This window comes from Geotrypetes seraphini, chromosome 7 (assembly GCF_902459505.1).
Source record: "Geotrypetes seraphini chromosome 7, aGeoSer1.1, whole genome shotgun sequence".
NCBI lineage: Eukaryota > Metazoa > Chordata > Amphibia > Gymnophiona > Dermophiidae > Geotrypetes > Geotrypetes seraphini.
The window spans coordinates 171,714,984-171,736,962 of NC_047090.1; the positions used below are offsets into that span (position 1 = coordinate 171,714,984).

At 44.6% G+C, this 21,979-nt stretch overlaps 2 protein-coding genes across 5 annotated transcripts in view; both read left to right on the forward strand.

Annotated features, from left to right (window-relative positions):
* The first annotated feature begins 368 nt into the window (after positions 1 to 368).
* On the forward strand, positions 369 to 5,177 carry GSC (goosecoid homeobox). Its single transcript, XM_033950961.1, has 3 exons — positions 369 to 830; positions 1,806 to 2,065; positions 4,404 to 5,177. Exons 1-3 carry the CDS (start codon positions 512 to 514, stop codon positions 4,554 to 4,556), a joined length of 732 nt encoding a protein of 243 aa, XP_033806852.1. The 5' UTR covers positions 369 to 511; the 3' UTR covers positions 4,557 to 5,177.
* Positions 5,178 to 6,411: 1,234 nt separating this feature from the next.
* LOC117363436 (serine protease inhibitor 2.1-like) overlaps positions 6,412 to 21,979 on the forward strand; it is a 192,244-nt gene continuing 176,676 nt past the window's right edge. The window contains exons 1-2 of one of the 4 annotated variants that reach the window (XM_033951161.1): positions 6,412 to 6,542; positions 6,641 to 6,695. The gene's annotated coding sequence lies outside the window, so the exon portion shown is untranslated. Of the gene's footprint in view, positions 6,696 to 6,930; positions 7,232 to 21,979 lie in introns of those variants that run through there. The other 3 variants (XM_033951163.1, XM_033951162.1, XM_033951164.1) reach the window with 3 other exon arrangements.

The following is a 21,979-nucleotide window of genomic DNA, read 5'->3' on the forward strand; positions in this document are numbered from 1 at the left end:
TTATTATGGCATAAAAGCGCAGGAGCTATAGACGTGGCTGCGGCCGCCCCCCCCCCCCCATCCCACAATGGCATTAATCAGATTAACCTGCACAATTACTTGCTACGGCGGAGATTAGGCTTAAATCTGGTGACGTTTTGGAAAAGGTTAAAAAAAAAAACCAAACAACTCATGGAAAGGATTATCTTAATTTCATTAAATCTCAATACACAGATCAGTCTCCTTTCACGCCATTGTGCCCCCCCTCTTCCTCCCCCACCCACCTAAGGGGGGGGGGGAAGAGAGAGAGAGAAATGAAATCTGGGGTTGGTTTGTCATCTGCACATTACCTGGAACTAAATCCAGGATGACGTTGATTGGCTATATAAAGAGGAAGCGGCGCCAATGGGCTACTCGAGAGCCGACGCGAAGTTGGAGAAAGTGGCAGGGCCGGGGCGCGCGCGCGCACTTTCCTAGCAAGTTCCCCTTGCAAAGTTTTCCCCCCCACCACAACTTTGGCTCTCGGTGGGTAATGCCTTCCGGCATGTTCAGCATCGACAACATTCTGGCAGCCCGACCCCGCTGCAAGGAGTCGGTGCCGCTGCAGCAGCCGCCGCCCCAGCCCGCTCCCGTGGTGTTTCCCAGCCTGGGGGAGTCGCTTTATGGCCCTTCCGACTACGGCGGCTTTTACTCGCGGGCGGTGACTCCCGCGGCCGCCCTTCAGCCGGTGAACGGGTCGCGGGCGGGCTACGGCGGCTACTACTACGGGCAGCTGCACGTCCAGGCGCCGGTCGCGCCGTCCTGTTGCGGGGGCACGGTGCAGCCCCCGTGTTCCTGCGTGTCCGCCACAGGTAAGGCGAGCTTCCTTATGTGCACAGAAACCCTTTGGGGGGGGGGGGTTAAGGGGACACCCCCCACCGTGGCAGAATGGAAAAGAGTAGCGGTACTGATGCTAGTACACCGTTTCATAGTGTAACTTTTTGGGAGAGATTAATTCACTCCCGTCAAAAATGGCAAAAACTAGGGGACCTCGACGAAGTGACATGGAAATACTTTTAAAACCAATAGGACGGGGGGAAAAAAAAAGTTTTCACTGGGAGAACAGATAACCTCTGGATAGCCGATAGTGTAGCTGGTTTTAAGAAAAGATTGGCCGAGTTCCTGGAGGGAAAGTCCATTGAGAAAGCCACTCTTGCCCTGGATTGGTAGCATGGAACGTTGCTACTGTTTGGGGTTCTGGAATCTTTTGTTACTCTTTGGGATTCCAGAATCTTGCTATTCTTTAGGATTCTGAATGGAATGTCGCTACTCCTTGGGTTTTGGCCAGGTACCTGGATTGGCCACCATGAGAACGGGCTACTGGGCTTGATGGACCATTGGTCTGACCCAGTAAGGCTGTTCTTATAGTTTAGCGGGACAAGAAAAATACAAGAGAAGTCGAGCTGTGCTTAATTAAAACAAACTATTTTCTCCTTAAAAAAATATATAATTTTGGCCCCTTATTTGAGGAGAGCGCCTATGGAAAACATAATACTGTATTTACAAGTTCCCTTCCCCCAGCACTGCCACTGTACAACAAATTATTTGCAAGTAGAGCTTGCCTGTTGGGGGGGCGGAGGGGGAGGGAGAACTTGGGCTAAATAAATAAAACAAACTTTGGATAATATGGGCCGAGTGTTTTCTTCACTTCTGACTAGGGATTGGACGTGTCTAGTTGCTTTTTTTTTTTTAAACGGCGCTTTCACTTTCTCTGCTGTTCTGAAAACAGAAAGGGCTATTGCCCCTGCGAAGGCCACTGACGGCAAAAAGCATTTCTGTCTCTTTAGGTTACGACAGCTCCGGCTCTGTTCTCATGTCCCCAGTGCCACACCAGATGTTGCCCTATATGAACGTGAGCGCCCTCTCCCGGACTGAGCTGCAGTTGCTCAACCAGTTGCACTGCCGGAGAAAGAGGCGGCACCGGACTATCTTCACCGACGAGCAACTGGAAGCCCTGGAAAATCTCTTCCAAGAAACCAAGTATCCGGATGTGGGGACCCGAGAGCAGCTCGCCAGGAGGGTCCATCTACGAGAGGAGAAAGTGGAGGTACAGTTTTGTATTGCAGTGATAATTACCCCATAATTGCAGAATTCTATTTCTGGGAATCTGAAATCGGTCTTTAGCCGCCCTAATGCATACAATTGACAAATAAGGTATAGCAGCAGCAATTGGTTTTTTTTTTGTCCTAGTGTAGATTTGAATTGTTAACATTAAAGACCCTTTTCAGTGCATAGGGATGGTTAAAGTTCACAATTTTCAAACAGAAAATTTGACAGCAGCTCAGTGTCTTTAGGCAAAAAGTTATACTGTGTGCAAACTCGGGAGTCCGATTCAAAAACTTGAGGATTTCAATTATGCAGGCTTTGGATCAACCCCTCGTTGTTCTTTGCAGGAAGGGTTGGGTTGGGGAGCAGAGCAGCTTTCTCTGTTCTGATTACTCCAACTCAGCCCCTCCGGGGTGGGGATGGGAGTCTTAGACACATAGGCAGAAATTAAGGAGTGGTCCAAGCCATTGCCAGCTGCTGTGAACCTCAGGCACTCAAGCCTATAGGAGAAAACTTTTTTTTTTTCTTCCCCCAAAACGACTGAGGGTGTTAAACTCTGCACAAGTTTATTTCTAAGTGGGCACAATGGGAGTCTTCTCAATCCCCCTACCCCCAGAGCAGGCAAGAATTATTAGTCTTATTATTATGTAATTACTTTGATCATCCTTCTGACTACAATTGTTCATCAAGTTGATTTACATCAAAATTAAAACATAGTCTAAGAACCTCAAGTAAAAAGGAACTAGTCTACTTTGTGACTCTCCTGGAAATGTCCAGATAACCTCTTATGTAATCCGCCTTGAACCGCAAGATAATGGCGGAATAAAAGTCACTAATATAATGTAATACTTATGGGTCTACTAGGGCCTTGGGACAAATTCTTGTGTACTTCCCTCAGACTCCCCTTCTTCGGGACAGAAAGGAGTGGCCCAAATGTGGGAGCCGAGTGTCTCTGTGTTCTGTCTGGACCAGCCCTACCTCACTCCTCTTCCCTGCAGGCTGGGTTCTGTTAAATGAGATTTCAGGACCCCTTTGTACTCAGGCTTAGCGAGTGAAGTTAGAGGAGATAGTATAAAATCTCCTTATTCACCTTCCCAGCATTCTCATCTATCACTGGGGTCCTTTTTACTAAAGTACGCTAACGCATCCGTAGAATATAATGGGCACGCTAAAACAGCTCGTGCGCCTTAGTAAAAGGACCCCACTGTGTGTGAGAATGTCAGGCAGACAGCTGTGAAAGAAAATTGTCCGTATAACTAAGCATTTAGCTTAGGGTCCAGTATAAGACTACAACGATTTGTCATCAGTTTTTGTATGGTACGATTCCGGGAGTATTTTAAGAGCAAGATGGATGATTTATCGCCCTAAAAGATCGTTGCGTTCTGAAAATTCTGCTTTGTTAAAGGCCAGGGTTTAATCCGAAATATGTCAGAACTTGTGCAAATGACCTTTTTTGTTATACTGGGTTGAGATTATGGAATTTGCTGGTAGGGCAGTTGAGAAAATGTGCTGATAGAGGAGCTTTCAGAACGCAATTGTCAATGCTTTTTTTTTTTTTATAGGCTCTGACTTGTCCTGTTCAAGGAATTATTATTATGAATTTAAATTTTGATTTCTTTTGTATTTTCTTTTTTTTTAGGTATTATGTATGTGGATATACTGTAAACCACCTAGGAACTTGACAGTATAGAAATTTTATACATAAATATTATAGGGTACCAGTGAGGATGCTATGCATCTCGAGGGACGGGGAAAAGACACTTTTAAAATAGAAATTAACAAGTTATATATGATACAGTCTGCATGATGGCAAATTACCCACAGTGTTTAATCCATAAATGATTATAACTTGCAGATGGGTCCTTTTACTAAGCCATGACAGGCTGTTTTAGGGTATGCTAATGCGTCCATTATATTCTATGGAGGTGTTGCGTTTAGCGCGTGCTGAACCAGCTAGCACACCTTATAAAAGGACCCCACAGTGATGCGTGTAGCTCTGGTCACCTTTGTTGGGCAGACTGGATGGACCATGTAGGTCTATCTGCTGACACTTACTATACTGTTATCAGCCTTCTTCACCCCCCTCCCCTTCCAAATCCACAACAGATCTCGGAGCCTACACCTCCTAAAGGTTTCTAGGTATTGCCGTAGGCCCCCAAATGGAGAAATTCATCGTCCCTAGGATCTTCTGAACACTACTGTACCTGTACCTGTATGTTGCTTTATATTTTTGAATTAACAAAAAAAAAAAACAAGCTAGTAATCGCAAATCCATAATCCTCATTTTATGTAGGTGACTAAAGAGTGGCTATTTTGAACATTATTTTTATCGTTAACAGGTATGGTTTAAGAACCGCAGAGCAAAATGGAGGAGGCAGAAAAGATCTTCCTCCGAAGAGTCGGAAAACGCCCAAAAATGGAATAAAGCTTCCAAATCGTCCCCAGAAAAGAGAGAGGAGGAAGGAAAAAGTGACTTGGACTCGGACAGCTGATGCCCTGGGACGGGCCTTAACTTGGGACTGGAGAACTTGCACTGTGGCTGCTTCTATCTCCTACCAGCGCAGTCTCGGAGGGAGAAAAAAGCACAGTTACTTACCGTAACAGTTATCATCCAGGGACAGCAGGCAGATATTCTCAACAGTGTGGCTGCTTCTATCTCCTACCAGCGCAGTCTCGGAGGGAGAAAAGCTGTATATAGTATATAGTGGACTGATTATTCTTGTAAATAAAATGTTGCTCAGGTGTACATTGTAAGACCCTCAATTTATGTAACTATTTATACTTTTAAGTTAAAGGAAATAATACAATAAACTGATGGTGGCACCCTATATACATATTTTATTACTGTTTCTTAACTAGGGCACAGAATTGTTTTTATATAGGGAGAATCGGTAAGTAGATGCTCAGCCTCGTTTCCAGAAGGGAATATTTGTTACACCAGTCTCTTTTTCACTCTGACAGCTACCAGTAAAAGCTATCAAGAAAATAAAGTTTTGTTGACTGCCTGCCGCATTTTGAGGAGCCAGGTTAAAATGTAATTTCTTGCAGTGCAAATGATACTTTAATGGTTTTTTACATACTTCCCTCTTCAATAATCGACTGAATTGCATATGGTGTCCTTATTTAAACAAGTGCATAGGGTAAGGTGTGATGAGCAAATGCTGTAGGTAGAGATGAAATATCATAGCTGCAAGTTGCAATCCAGTAAATTACATTAGAACTTGCAGCTCAGCTGTATAAGAAACTGCAAACTTAAAAGTAGCTAACTATTGCAAAAGTTTTCAAAATCCCATGAAGCTAATACAATGTAGGAAAAAAAAAAAATCACCTAGCCAATTAGAATTATTCTATCTATGCCAGATGCCTAGGTTCAAAATATTTTCTACTTGTAAATGATATAGCCCTGCACAACTCATGGACAGAAATGCATTAGGACTGGATGTGATAGGGAACACACAAACTCTGAAGTACTGGGGCTAACTAAGCTGCAAGCCTTCACCCAATGGTCTCCAAACTTCTTTTTCCTGTGAATAGATAAAGTGCTGAGGGCCACCAAAAGATTTCAAGCTTACACTTAATACTAATTTTGGAAATCACCTTGACTTGTTCAGAATATTAAAAATTAATAATTGATTCTACAACACTTTTGAGGATTTTTTTTTTTTAATCACTTTATTTTGGATGGTGAACTAGCAAATTCCTTAAATGAGACAACCTGAGTAACACGCTGAAGGAGATTGAAATGAATGTATTTATAGGAGCTAAGAGAGCATTTCAGTGAACTGTTTGAGGCCCGCAACGGGCCAGTGCTTGGAAACTAATGCAACTGAGGTGATGTAATGGACATTTTTTGTGTGTGTGTGTATCACGAAAACAGGTTGCCAGACATTCCTTTGCATACGTGGGAGAACAATCCCGGGCCCCAGCAACAGACGCTTGCAGCTCAGAGACTTGTGAACCGGCTCTTCCTGAAGCCATTGAGCTGTTTTAAGGACTGCTGTTGAATATGGATCAGCGCCCCGGGGGAGAAGAGAAGTACTCCGTTGGGGGGAAGGAGGGGGGGGGGGGGTCGAGCGATTGTTTTATCCAGAGCCCCCATATGATCAACACCCCCCCCCCTTCGATGAGGCGCAGCCCATCCTAAAGCTTCTCTCTCCCTTCTGGAACTTTCCAGCCACCCAGGATTTATGAAAACAAACATTCCTGGCCAGCCCACCACTAAAATGCACCAGGCAGAGGCCGCTGCGAGTGTTTCACACGTGTCATAAAAACGCCATCAGTCAGGCTCTGCTGCCCCTCAGCTTGTGTAGTAAAAGCCCCCCCCCCCATCTGCTTCGACCGCTTATTAGGATTTACCGCCAAATTAAGTGAAAATTGGTGTTTGGGTTGTAAAATGAAGTTACTTTCGGCCTCGAAAGACTATTTGGAGAGGAATAAAACCGTATCGCTGTATTTTCTCTGCTAATGCCTTCCTGTGTGTGCGTGCATGCGGCCCTCAAACGTGACATGTTTTCTTGCAGCTTTGCATTAGTGAACTTTGTTGACCTAACCCGTGTCTTCTGTTTCTTTTTTTAAGCGGACAGCACTTCCCAGTAGCTTGCCTTCTCGGAGTTCTTCCACGCTGTCGGTCGGTAAGACAACTTTCTAAATAATAATAATAATATATAATTACTTTTTTAAATGTGCTCATACGTGTATAATTACTTTAAAAAAAATTGGGTCATTCGTGTACTTTTCTGACTTCTCAGCGACAGCACATTTTTGCTATTGTGGAAAGTCTGCACGTGCTGCTGTGGAGGGAGGGCGGGCGCGGAGGCAGCAGCACGAGCTCGGCTTGTACAGGTGGCGAGTTCGCTAGAATTCGGCGCAAAGCGCACGTGCGGACGGCGGGGAAACGTCTCGGGCTCGCGCCCCTAGGAACAACCCCCCCCCCCCCATCTCTACTTCAAGTGAGAGCCAGCGTTTATCCTGGCATGTTGCATCCTAAAAACTACAAAAAAAATAAAACATAAACCCGATTAAGATCCATGCAGCGGACGTTGGCGTGGGAAGTAAATATAAATTCTTTATAAAAGTGCTTTTTAATCGGGTTATTAAAAAAAAAAAAAACACCATGCCTTGGATTTAGGGAAACTGTTTGAACGGAAGCCACGGGTGAAAAAAAACGGTAGGTTAAACAAGGGCGGCCGTCCCCTCTGTGGAGTGATTCGCTTTTTTGAGATCGTGGGTCATGAATAGCAAACTTTAGGTGTCTTATGTCCTAGCTAATGAGGGATTCCGCGAGACTGCAAAAATCAGTGTTTAGGGGTGTTTTGGCTGCGCAGGTGTTAGCTTGAGCATGTTTGTCCTATTAAAATGTGTATCCTGCAGTTGAAAGTATAGAAAAAGTGCAAAATATGATTTAAGAATAATAGGGATTTTGTGTGTGTTTTGAAGTTTATCGGATAAACCACCTGTGTTTACATTTTTGTTGGTCTGAGGTGTGTTAACACCGGAAGCCTTAATTATAACGAATACCAGGCCCTTCCAAATGAGAAAGAATAGTTTGTGTATTGGCTTAGACTAGAGCAGTGGTCTCCAACTCAAACCCTTTGCAGGGCCACATTTTGGATATGTAAGTACTTGGAGGGCCGCAAAAAAATAGTTAATGTCTTATTAGAGAAATTACAATTTTGCATGAGGTAAAACTCTTTATAGTTTATAAATATTTCCTTTTGGCTAAGTCTTAATAATAATAATATAATTTATAGCTAAAAAGACGAATGATCAAGAAACTGTTTTATTTTACTTTTGTGATTATGATAAACATACCGAGGGCCTCAAAATAGTACCTGGCGGGCCATATGTGGCCCCCGGGCCACAAGTTTGAGACCACTGGACTAGAAGATGTCAGAATTTTGCTGTTTAGATGTCGAGGAGAATAAGGGTAAGGAGTGAAAGGCTTCGTTTGCTCTTTTTGGGCCTTTTTCTATTTTAAAAAAAGGGCTCAGAGAGCCTCCCAAAATGCTTTTTATCCATCTATCTAATAATAAAGTGTACCTCCTACTTCTTTACATTTAGGGTTTCTTTAAACACCAGCAAAATGTAAATGATGCATGGGCTGGGAATTGGATCTCTACATGGTGCATAAATTATGCTTTCACGGTCTGTTCTGGTTTCTGCCTGAACAAAATTCCAAGTTGGAGGTTGGAATTTAATGCGTAGGGAAAAGAGACCGGGAAAGCAATGTGTCAATCTGAGGGACTCTTTTACCAAGCTTTGCCTTACCGCAGGCTAAAATGGCAGTACCATGAGGCACGCTTAGGCATCCCATGGTAATTTTTACAAGTGCATCTGTTACCCATGCGCTAAAAACATAAAATTTTATTTTTTAGTGCTGGGGCGGAGAGTGGGCACACCTATGCTGTTCAGTTAGCATGTGGGCATCTCCATGTGCTGATTAGTATAGGGATTAGTGTGTGAGCCTTTACCTCCTATAAAATAGGTATTGGTAAGTGCTCATGTGCTAATGGGGAAAATTAGTGCACTAACATGGGAAACCATACTGGGTGCATTCAAAGCAGGTTTGTGTTACTGACAACTACGTTTTGTTTACAGAAAAATTGTATTGGTGCTTGTCACATTACTCGCACGTACATCCATATATGTGTTGTAATATTATACTAGTATATGCACAGATATTTGTACATGCAATTGATGTTTGATGCTCATTTGTCAACAGTCCAACTCTTTACTTTGTTCAGCACACCTCCTTTCAGCTCTGCCTTTGTTTTTTTGCCCATGTTTCTCATGGAAGCCAGAAGGGAGTTGCAGGTCGATAAAATAAATAATTTTTAGTACAGTAAAACATTGGTTTAGCAGAATAATTCGTTCCGAAAACATGCTTGTAATCCAAAACACTCGTGTGTCAAAGCAAATTTCCCCTTAAGAAATAATGAAAATTCAAGACGATTCATTCCACAACTCGAAAACTTTAATACAAAATGCTATACGTACTCGTATTGCAAGACCTCTCTCGTTTAGAACAGTCACTACACTCCTGCAGCGTCGGAGAGAAGAACCATCGGCTCAGTTGTGATGTGTGTATACTGTATGTACTTGTATTGCAAGACTTTGCTTGTATATCAAGTTAAAATTTAATAAAATGTTTTGCTTGTCTTGCAAAACACCTGCAAACCGAGTTACTTGCAATCCAAGGTTTTACTGTATTTATATACCACTAAGGGCTCCTTTTACAAAAGGTGCGTTAGGGCTTTAACGCGCGGAATAGTGCGCGCTGAATTGCCATGCGCGCTAGACCTTAACGCCAGCATTGAGCTGGCGTTGGTTCTAGAAGCATAGCGCGGGTTTAGCGTGTGGTAATTTCTTTTGCACACCTTGGTAAAAGGAGCCCTAAGTGGTGTACATTCAGTAAAGGCAAGAAACGGGCACGAAATCCTTAGCAAAAGAATGAACTAAAGTTTTTTTTATACGCTCCTTTAAGACCGTATGTTATTGCTGGCAATGCACTCAACCTTCTTGTCTTCTGTATGCTTCTGCGCGGAATACTTAACAACTTCATTAGCATGGGCCGGGAACTGATTTCTTCACAAGGCTTTGGATACAGCATATGTGCAAAACTAATTTTTACATAGGGCGCATACAGAATTGAGCATAAAAGTCAAGCTAAACCGTGCATGAAGCCTTAGCCCCTAAATCGGGACTGATCTCATCTTCATCACCACCCTAGTTATCATTTGTCATCTTGAGTGCCAAGGTTGATGGTGATGTACCATTTCTCTCCCTCTCTGTTCGGCTTTTCTCTTTGTTTTTGCATGCTTCCAACTCTTGACCAACTTTTGGGGCTCCTTTTACGAAGCCGCATTAGTGGCCACGTTTAATCGCACGCTAATCCCCGCGCTAACCTAAAAACTACCGCCTGCTCAAGAGGAGACGGTAGCGGCTAGCGCGGCCGGCGTTTTAGCGTGCAGTATTACGCACGTTAAAACCGCTGCCGCACCTTCATAAAAGGAGTCCTTAGTGTCATTTCACTAGGCTCTGTGACATAGTAAATGACGGCAGATAAAGACCTGAATTGTCCATCCAGTTTGCCCATTATTTATTTGTTCTTTCAGTTTTCTATACCGTTCTCCCCAGGGAGCTCAGAATGGTTTTTACACGAATTTTATTCAGGTACTCTAGCGTTTTTCACATTATAAATTCATGATTAAATTAACTTGTCATTTTCCTTTATTTCTGGGCTATAGACTGTAAAGTCCACCTAGGTTCCAACTGCTGGAGTTGCCATCCAAGCTCACTCCAGCCTATCCAACCATCCTGTTATTTGAAGGATACTTGGCATAAAGTCTGGCCAGTGGCATCCTCATGTTCCAAGTTGCTGGACTTCCTATTGATTGCCCTCCCCCTCCCCCCCCCCTAGCTTTTATGCTTTTACTTTACGGTCAGGTTTTGCTTCCAGATCTGGAGAGTAAATCACAGATACTTCAAATGCTATTCTAGGCAGAACTTACCTTAATTTCTAACGTGATCCACTAATTTTGAGGCACAATGGGTACTACTGGAACTTAACCCCTATTTTCCCATAGACTCAACATTTCATTATTCTCAATTTCATGGTTCATGAACATTTTTTGGGAACTGTACTATGAATAATGAGAATGAGCAGTTTTACCGTGAATACGAGAATGAGCTATATATATATATTTATATTCACAGTAAAACTGCTCATTCTCATTATTCATAGTACAGTTCCCAAAAAATGTTCCATGAACCACAAAATTGAGAATAATGAAATGTTGAGTCTATGGGGAAAATAGGGGTTAAGTTCTCATAGCTCATTCTCATAGTCACACACACTTCTCCCTCGGTATTCGCGGTGGATGCAGGCGGAACATAGCCGTGAATATGGAAAAACTGCAATAGCCTATCACATGTTCATGTTGGCTTTTTTAGGGGTTTTTTTTAACACCCAGCGTTTTTATTATTGAAACCGTGAATAACTTTTCAACTGTTAACGATTCCCAGCGATTTTCAGGGTAATAGCAATTTTCTTCATGCATGCTAGGAAGCAGCGTTTCTCTCTATGGATGCTGGGAAGCAGCGTTTTTCTGTGTGCACACTGGGAAGCAGCGATGTTTGTGGGAGAAAGCATGGAAGCAGCGATTTTCAGAGTGAATGTTGGTAAGCGCTAAACTTTATCGGTACAGTAAAGGAAAAGGAACTTTACTCATGATGTAATTTTGGGGGCGGAGTCGGCATAGAAAAATCACAAGTAAGCGGAACTGCGAGTGCAGAAACCGCGAATACGGAGGGAGAAGTGTACATAGATAGGTAGATAGATAGATAGATAGATATATCCCTAATAACTGAGGTGAGGAAGGCCAGCAATGTCAAAGAATTTAAATGTGGGTAGGAAAGACAGAGGACAGTGATAGGAGCAGAGTTCAGAGCTCTGGTAAAAGATATGGGAGGAGAGTTTATCCCAGGACAAGCAGGCAGCATATTCTTGACTGATGGGTGACGGCACCGACGGAGCCCCGGTACGGACAATTTTAGAGTGATTGCACTCTAAGAACTTGGAAAGTTCTAGCAGGCTGCACCGCGCACGCGCAAGTGCCTTCCCGCCTGACAGAGGCGCGCGGTCCCCAGTTTCTTAGTTTCCGCGGAGCTAAGAAGTCGCTTTTTTCAACGGCTGTTGAAATTTTTTCCTTAACACCTTCCCGCTCGCGAAACCTTTTTGGGAGTTTTTTCCCTTCTTTCTTTTCTTTTTTCTAAAAAAAAACCAAACGAATGTTTACTTTTTATTTTTCTCGTCATTTCGGTTTTGCCCTGGCGGGGCCTACTGCCACCATCGAGGCCTCGGCCTTCGATTTGGCAGAAGCCGTTTTTACTTTCATGCCCCCCCAGCCAGGGTTCAAGAAGTGCCAGCGGTGTGCACGGCCTATATCCCTCACGGACCCGCACAACTGGTGCTTACAGTGCCTAGGTCCTGAACATCAGGCTTCCACCTGCACCCGCTGTGCCACGTTAAAAAAACGTACCTTAAAAAATCGCCAGATACAACAGCGATTACTTTTCGGTGCCGAAATGTCCGATCCTGCGGCATCGACACCGGCATCGGCCCCATTGCAGTCGGCACCCACTTCGTCGACACCGTGCGACACCATGCCGGCGTCGCAACACCCAGAAGAAGCCTTCCCCACTGGAGCGTCCTCCGGTCTCGATTGCAGTGAGCCCAGTCCTGCCGACCGTGAGGCGCCCGCGGAAGCGCTCCGCCCCTATCGAGGTGAGTCCCTCGACCTCGGGCTCCTCGTCTCCGGGGCGTCGAGCAGCACCGCAGGTACCACAAAAGAAAAAGGCGGTACCGGTGCCTTCTTTGGATGAGCGCATTGCAGCCGTCCTACAAGTGCAGCTCAAGGAGCAGTTACAACAACTCCTTCCTGCCCTCTTGGCACCGAACCTTCCGGTCCCGGTCCGGTCTGAGCCGCCGGTACCGGCAGTGGAGCAGCCCCTACTGTCAGCGTCCACTGTTTCGGTACCGGTTCACTCGGCATCATCGGTATCGATGCCAGTCCTTGCACCGGAGCCGAGAGCCCAGCATCAGTCGGTGCAGACTTCGGCACCGTTGCAGTCGGTAACATCTCCCGGTACCGTATCTATGAGGTCGGGTAAGTCGGCACGCAAATCCCGACACCTAGAACCCTCTACTCCGGAGTCTCGGGACCGCAGCTCCCATATTAGGGACCCTGACCTGTGGAGTGACTCCGAAGAGCCTTTTCTTTCTGAGGGTGAGTGTTCTTCGGATGAGGATGATCCTGCTATTCCTGATCCATCCTCCAAACATGATTCCACGTCTTTCACTTCTTTCTTGAAGGACATGTGCGAATCTCTCTCCATTCCTTTGGAGGCTGAGTCTAAAAAATCCAAGGCCTTTCTTGATGCCCTTGACTTCGACCAGCCTCCAAAGGAATTTTTGAAACTCCCTCTTCATGACATCTTGAGGGAAACTTTCTATAAAAACCTAGAGACTCCTTTAACTATCCCAGGAGCTCCCCGCAAATTGGATTCATTATACAAAGTAATCCCTATTCCTGGGTTTGATAAGCCACAGCTTCCTCATGAATCTCTGCTTGTGGAATCTACGCTTAAAAAGTCTGCGGGGGCTAGTGTATATGCTTCTGTCCCTCCTGGCAGAGAAGGTAAAGCCATGGACAAATTCGGTAAGCGGTTATACCAGAATGCTATGCTCGCTAACAGATCTGGTAATTATGCTTTTCATTTTTCTTTTTATCTCAAGCATCTCCTTACCACCATGGCTTCCTTTGAAAAGTACCTTCCTGAGCGGAAACGACAGGCTTTTCACCACTGTTCGTCTTCTCTTTTCCAGCTCCGTAAATTTATGGTAAGATCCGTTTACGATACCTTCGAACTTACCTCCAGAGCGACGGCCATGTCTGTGGCCATGCGCCGCCTTGCCTGGCTGAGAGTATCCGAGCTTGATGTCAACCATCAAGATCGGTTGGCTAATGCACCATGCCTGGGGGATGAGCTCTTTGGGGAATCCATGGACTCGACCACCCAGAAGCTCTCCGCCTATGAGACACGCTGGGATACTCTCCTCAAAACAAAAAAGAAGACTCCACCGGCACGGCCTTTCAGACAGCAGTCGGCCTACCAACGCCGTTATGTGGCTCGTCCATTGCCATCAGCTCCCCAGCAACCTAGGCGTCAACGTCAACAACGACAGACTCCTAGACCACCACAGCAACAACCTGTGAAGCCGCCTCCACAGCAAAAATCTACGCAGCCCTTTTGACTTAATTCTCCAGGGCATAGCCAGCGTCACCACATCTACCCACCTACCTCAACCTATAGGTGGCCGTCTCTCTTTTTTCCTCAGCCGGTGGGAAGTTATCACTTCAGACCAATGGGTCCTCAACATCATCCACCACGGCTACTCTCTCAACTTTCAGACCCTTCCGGCCCAAAGTCTGCCAAGAGAGTCTGCTTTGAACACTCCTCAGTCTTCCCTCCTTCTTCAGGAGGTTCAATCCCTCCTCCTTTTGAACGCCATAGAGGAAGTTCCTCTAGATCAAAAGGGACAGGGATTCTACTCCCGTTAACTTTCTAGTTCCCAAAAAAAACAGGAGATCTCGGGCCAATTCTAGATCTTCGCGAACTCAACAAATGCTTGGCATACACTCACATACCGGTCAATCTGACCTCCAGACAGTACCTCCGTTTCATGATCAATCACTGTCATTACCAATACAAGGTGCTGCCCTTCGGCCTTGCCTCCTCTCCAAGAGTGTTCACCAAATGTCTGATTGTGGTGGCTGCCTTTCTACGCTCTCACCACCTTCAGGTCTTCCCTTACCTGGACGATTGGTTAATCAAGGCCAATTCATCTCAGACAGTACTCCTGGCCACCAACCAAACCATCCTGTTTCTACAACTTCTGGGGTTCGAGATCAATCTACCCAAATCTCATCTCATCCCCACTCAGAGACTTCAATTCATTGGAGCGGTGCTAGACACAGTCCTCATGAGAACGTTCCTGCTGTCCAACCGTCTTCAAACTCTCCAATCTCTATGTCAGCAGGTACTCCCACTAAGTTCCATCTCTGCCAAGCAAATGATGATACTCTTGGGTCACGTGGCCTCCACAGTTCATGTCACACCCCTCGCACGTCTTCACCTGCGCACTCCTCAATGGACCCTAGCTACCCAGTGGTCCCAAGCGACGGATCCTTGCTCACGACACATATCTGTGACATCATCTCTTCGTCAGTCTCTACAATGGTGGTTGATATCCTCCAATCTCTCCAGAGGTCTTCTGTTCCATCTACCTCCTCATCAACTTGTCATCACCACCGACGCCTCCCCTTATGCCTGGGGAGCTCATTTGAACGAATTCCAAACTCAAGGTCTTTGGACAGCCCAGGAAATGAAGCATCACATCAATTTCCTGGAACTCAGAGCGATGTTTTATGCCCTCAAGGCCTTCCAACATCTTCTCTTTCCTCAGATCCTCCTGCTGTGCACAGACAATCAAGTTGCGATGTACTACATCAACAAACAGGGTGGGACAGGCTCTCGCCTCTTGTGCCAGGAAGCCCAGAAGATTTGGGCTTGGGCCACAGATCACCAACTATTCCTGAAGGCTATCTACATTCAGGGGGAACAGAATTCCTTAGCGGACAACCTCAGCAGAATTCTTCAACCTCATGAGTGGACACTCGATCCTGTAACTCTACAGTCCATCTTCGCTCAGTGGGGCACTCCTCAGATAGACCTCTTTGCAGCTCCTCACAACCACCAGCTGCCCCTATTCTGCTCCAGACTCTACTCTCCTCACCATCTGACAGCGAACGCTTTTCTTCTGGATTGGTCCAATCTGTTCCTGTATGCTTTCCCTCCTCTGCCGCTCATGTTACGAACATTGTTCAAGCTCAAGAGGGAACGAGCCACCATGATCCTGATTGCTCCACGGTGGCCCAGACAACATTGGTTCTCCCTTCTACTTCAACTCAGTTCCAGAGAACCCTTTCTGCTTCCACTATTTCCTTCTCTGCTTACGCAGCATCAGGAGACCCTTCTGCATCCAAACCTCCAGTCTCTACACCTGACATCTTGGTATCTCTCGGGCTGACTTCTCATGATTCTCTTCTGTCTCAGCCCGTTCGTTCTATTCTAGATGCTTCCAGGAAACCAGCCACTCTGCAATGTTATCATCAGAAGTGGACACGGTTTTCTTCTTGGTGTCTTCTTCATCATCATGATCCCACGTCCCTTGCAGTGGAGACTTTGTTGGATTATTTACTTTCTTTGTCTGACTCTGGCCTCAAATCTACATCCATCAGAGTCCATCTTAGTGCTATCGCTGCTTTTCATGAGCCAGTCCATGGAAAACTCCTTTCAGCTCATCCCCTAGTCGCCAGATTCATGCGAGGTCTTTTCAATGTAAAACCACCTCTTAAAGCACCTCCTGTAATCTGGGATCTTAATGTTGTTCTCTCCGCTTTAATGAAGCCTCCATTTGAACCTTTGGCTACTGCCACTTTCAAGTTTCTCACTTGGAAGGTACTTTTTCTTATTGCGCTCACCTCTGCCAGGAGGGTCAGTGAGCTCCATGCACTAGTTTCTGACCCACCTTTTCACATTCTTTCATCACGATAAGGTAGTTCTACGTACACATCCAAAGTTTCTTCCTAAGGTTGTCTCTGAATTCCATCTCAACCAATCCATTGTTCTGCCTGTCTTCTTTCCGAAACCTCACTCTCATTCTGGGGAACAGGCTCTGCATACTTTGGATTGTAAAAGGGCTCTAGCTTACTATCTAGAGGGTACGAAACTCCACAGATCAGTTCCCCAACTCTTTCTGTCCTTTGATCCGAATAAATTGGGACGTCCTGTTTCTAAACGTACGTTGTCTAATTGGCTGGCAGCGTGCATTTCATTCTGTTATGCTCAGACCGGACTGACACTGGAAGGTTCTGTCACGGCCCATAGAGTTCGAGCTATGGCAGCATCTGTAGCTTTCCTCCGTTCCACTCCTATTGAGGAAATCTGCAAGGCTGCTACTTGGTCCTCAGTTCATACTTTTACATCTCACTATTGTCTGGATGCATTCTCCAGACGGGATGGACACTTCGGCCAATCTGTTTTGCAAAATTTGTTTTCCTAATGGCCAACCTTCCTTCCATCCCTCCTTTTGCTAGCTTGGAGGTCACCCATCAGTCAAGAATATGCTGCCTGCTTGTCCTGGGATAAAGCACAGTTACTTACCGTAACAGGTGTTATCCAGGGACAGCAGGCAGATATTCTTGCGTTCCTCCCACCTCCCCGGGTTGGCTTCTTAGCTGGCTTATCCTAACTGGGGACCGCGCGCCTCTGTCGGGCGGGAAGGCACTCGCGCGTGCGCGGTGCGGCCTACTAGAACTTTCCAAGTTCTTAGAGTGCAATCACTCTAAAATTGTCCGTACCGGGGCTCCGTCGGTGCCGTCACCCATCAGTCAAGAATATCTGCCTGCTGTCCCTGGATAACACCTGTTACGGTAAGTAACTCTGCTTTACTTTGCAGGACTAGTATGTTCTTAGGAGAGTTCCTTTCTTCTATTCAGAACTTACGACTCTCCACCAGCTCATTATCTGCGGAAAGGGAGATATGGTAGTATCAGGTTACGGGCCTTTGAATTCTTTTCTCCCATTTCAGATTCTTTCTGGGTGTCACTGTGTATTGAGTATCCAACGGTGACGCTGGTGCGAGATCCCCTTCCAGGGTAGCTAGAACTTGGGACAGTAGTTTCTGCTGTCCCGAAACTAAGAGTTGTTGTTCCATTTGCTTCATGGTACCCAAGAAGGGGGAATTGGTCAGCCTGGTGATGGATTTCATATGGGTCACTTAGTTTCTCAAGAGTTTGACATTTCATAAGGAAAACCGTGAGATTCTTTGTATGTATTCTCAGGTGACCACCACGTCGCAGTTTCTTCGCTTAGTTGTTCTCAAGCGGCGCTTTCTGTTTGAGCAGACGTCATTTGGCCTAGCTGCGGTTCCACTAACATTTTAGTAGATGTTTTGGTGCTATTGTTTGTTCATATGGAGGTGCTTTATTCCTTGGACTGCTGGTTGATTCGGCCATCTTCCAGCTAACTCTTTTAACAAACGCACTTGGGTGTTTCTTTTCTTCATTCTTTGGATGTGCATGTTCAAACTTCCACAGAGTTCTCTTGTTCTATGCCACATATTGGATTATCTGGGATTGTTCGTCACGTACGAGAGGGGTCCCAGGGACTGGGGCGACAAGTTGCGATCTCAGGTTCCCCTTCTTCTTCTTCTTCAGTCACCAAGTGCATGTGTATGGGATTCCGTACAGGTTCTAGGATATATGGTGGTGACTCCACTGGGAACTTCAACTCACTTTCACTTGACCACACTGTAGCAGTCACTTTTTTTTTTGTTCCAGTGGTTCGTGGTATCTCACAGGTTCATCAGGATATCTAGTAGGCCTCTCAAGCATCACTCAATGTAATTTGTTGGCTCAACAAGATTAATCTTTTCAAGGCATGCCTTGGTCTTTGCTGGACTGTCGCATAGTCTCCCACTGTCCCAGGCTGTCGGGTTGGGGGGTTCAGTGCCTTCAATCTCAGTGCAAGGAGTCTACCAGGTGACTCAGTACACGTTCATTCTTCTGGGCTTCAGCATGGTCTGGCGGCCGTTTCCTGAGTTTCAGGGGTTCAGAAGTTTCGGACCATTCTTCCGGCATGGCGATACATGTCTTTTAGGAAAGTGTTCTTGTAGTGATATTTCCCCACGGACAGGATGGTATGTGATATGCTCAGTTGGGCAAGTACGGTTCTGGTCTCCTTCCATGGGTGGAATCTCATCTTCCTCTTTTGTCTACTCATCATTTTACGGGACAGGAAAAGGGTTTGGATTGCCTTTCTCACCACTAAATCTGAGCAGGGACCGTCTTTTGTCTGTTAAAATGTACAGTGCAGAGCTTGTCTTTCAGCGCTTTGCAAGTATGTATAGTAGTAGAACTCATATCTTCTACATCCTGGAATTTGGGAGCTATTCACTCAAGCGTTCCAGCTCTTTGTATAAGGGTGAGATCTCCTTGAGCTGGACCTCATGGCCTCGTCTCGAAATTCCCAGTTTTCTAGTTACTTCTGCGGACGTGGGAAGTGGCAGTCAGAGGAGGTAGCAGCCTGCTTCTTCCTCACCTCTGGTTTCTCTTTTTGGGTGTTTTCCCCTGGCAGTTGATTGGATGGGTTTGATATCTCAAGCTCGCTTTCAGGGTACTGTAATCAGAGAACCTCCGGATTGGCTGCAGCCATCTTACAAACAAAGATTGATTAGAGTTGGATGGCGGCGGCATTTGTAAGTAGAAGGAGTTTTTAGATTTTTGTAGATTTGTGTAGAGTAATGGCATATGGGAGGAATATTAAACTGACTAATATATTTACTCTAGGACAGACCCCTGAATTGTGAAACACGCCATTCTACCATGAGAACTGATAGTTCGCCATTACTAAAATAAGTAAATTTAAGCATAAGAATTGTAGGAATAATAGAAAATTTAAATTAAATAGACCGGTGAGGAGTGCACCACTTGCATCTCCCCGTGATTACACTTCGGTGGGAAAGAGGAATGGTGGTTCTGAGGTCTATTAAACAGACTATAAAATTATTGAAAACATTTATTAAGGTGACATAAGATGTTTACTGAGTACCTTAGAAACCATTTATTTACATATTGAGCATAGGAATTGAATGAGCATTGGAGCATTTTCCTCGCTGGCCTGCAGTAAAAAAGCTCTGCCATGGTTTCATATAAGGGACCCTACTTTAAATAGTGTGTCCAAAGTTATGTACTATCGAATTTTGTTTCCAGGAGGTATATATATCTAATGTGCTGTGCTGTATCCCAAAGTGCCTCATTGTGGCTTGTTATTTTTGTCAATGAAAACTACTGGGTCAAACTTACAACTATGTCTCCCAAAAGAGCAGAATCATACAACAGAACTAGAAAGAAAGAACTAATAAAGTAAACGTCACTTGAAAATATAAACTTTCAACCTGAGAGGTGCTCAGAACCTTGGAAAAACAAGGTGGAATGAATGCTAATGGGGACAAGCCCCTATAGACATTTCAGTGTTCTATCATTGCATCCTCTCCCGTGTTAGAAAGAATATAGTGAACCAATTTTTTCAAAAAATTGAATTAATGTCCCAAAACAATCGTGTGAACAAAATAGTAACTTCAACGTTTTTTTCAAAAATGTGAACTTAGCTTGCATGGGTGCATGGGTGCTTGCATGGGTGCATAGGAAGCTGTCTCACTCCAGCAGGCTCTAATGGGTTTTGCCGCAAGGCTTCTTCAGAGAGCCGCCAAACAAGCTGGAACTGAGTGAAAACTTCTTCCTTCCTCGTCACCCGTGATTACATCACTTCCCCATTAGCATTCATTCCACCTTGTTTTTCAAGGTTCTGAGCACCTCTCAGGTTGAAAGTTTATATTTTCAAGTGACGTTTACTTTATTAGTTCTTTCTTTCTAGCTCTGTTGTTTTGTTATTTTTGTCTCCACTCTATAAATAAATGGATTTCCATCTGAAAGTAGATTAAGAAGAAAAATTCATTTCCATTGGACCATAAAAATAGCAGTGCATTATTGGGGAAACGGGTGAAGGGAGCTCCCTCTCTCCTACATTCCAAATATCAGTGGAGCACAAAGAAACTTGTAGGTATGTTTGAATAACTATTAGGTCTGCTAAATAGGACTTCCGTTGTAAAAGTCAATGCAAGAGGGAAGGCAACCCTCCCTCCCCCAAAAAAAATAAAAAACCCCAAAAGAAAAAAAGTGAAAGATAGATATAAAGCAGGGAAGGGGGACGTACTAAGGGAAGTGGTCTTTTCCAGTATTTGCCCAATAAGCAAGTGTTTGTTTATTTGTATTGTGAAGGAGGGTATGTTTTATCACTTAAGCCTAAAGTCAGAGCCTTATTTACAAAATGTAATAGTTGGGGGAAGGGAGTACATATAAAATCTAGCTAAATGAAATTTTCTAAAGATTGTTTACAGATATTTTTAAAATGTGCATATTTTGTAGTAAGTATTTGAAAACATGAAAGTAGAATGGTGTGTGCATTTTATGATAAACGGTAAACTCTGTTAACCGGCACCCATGGGGATTGATAAATGTAGTTTCTGGTTGTTTGAGAGTTGCTATAAAAACAGGCCTAACTAATACTATGCCATACCATAAACTACTGGACATGTGGTAGGCAAAGCGTGGGCATACTTAGATGTGGAGTGCCAAGTTTACATTTAAATTTCTGCCAGAAATTAATTTTATTTTCATTTTTATTAAAAGTATTACAGTAGTTCTTTTTTTTTTTTTTTTGCATTCTTTAATTATAATTTTAATAATTGACAATTACAAGTCAATAAGCAAACATACAATGTAAATTGAAATTCTATCAAATAGATAGAGAGTCTTCATGAGCTTCTCTGCTCTCAAGTTAGCTCTAAAAAATTTTGTTCAAGAGCAGTATTACAGGATTTTTTTTAATGTTTGTTTTTTTCTTCTGGTTGCTTGAGAGTTCTGGTTAATTGAGTTCCAGTTAACAGAGTCTACTGTATTTATATATTGGGATTTACTAACTGCCTTTATGAAGAGATTCAGCCACAGTGGTGTACAGCAGGTACAGTTTATCATAAAACATATAGTTATTAACAGCATAACAACAATAAAATGACCAAATACAAACAGATAATAAAACTTGGAAATGGCAAATTGAAACCTGATAATAGGACCACCAGTTAAATTTTTTTGGAGCTAACCTGTGCTTATAAACACTGAAAAGAATATGATGTATTAGAGCACTGTCTCACAAACTTTCTGGCCGGCGGCACACTAAGGGCTCCTTATACAAAGGTGCGCTAGCGTGTTTAGCGCACTAGCCAAAAAACTACCGCCTGCTCAAGAGGAGGCGGTAGCGGCTAGCGCGCGCCATTCTGTGCGTTAAGGCCCTAAATGCGCCTTTGTAAAAGGAACCCTAAATCTAGTGCCCCGGCTGGAAGGCACCCAGAAGTGCGCGGAGGTCCATCTGGCCGCGACGCGCTTCAGTGGAGGGATCTGGGAGGGGTGGGGAGAGGAGACGCTGGCCAGCAGGAGAGTCATCTACGCAGGCCGACTGCCTACAGGATGCGCCTCGCCGCAGGAGGCACGTCCTGTAGGTAGTCAGCCAGCGTGGACGACTCTCCTCCTCGCCATTGTGCCGCGGCACACAGTTTGCAATACACTGTATTAGAGAATGTGCATCTTCAGAGAACCTAAAATTTAGCGCTCTGTATAATGAATGGCTTTAAAACGTTTCGTATTTTTCTTTTGTTCTTTTAAGGTCTTGTTTA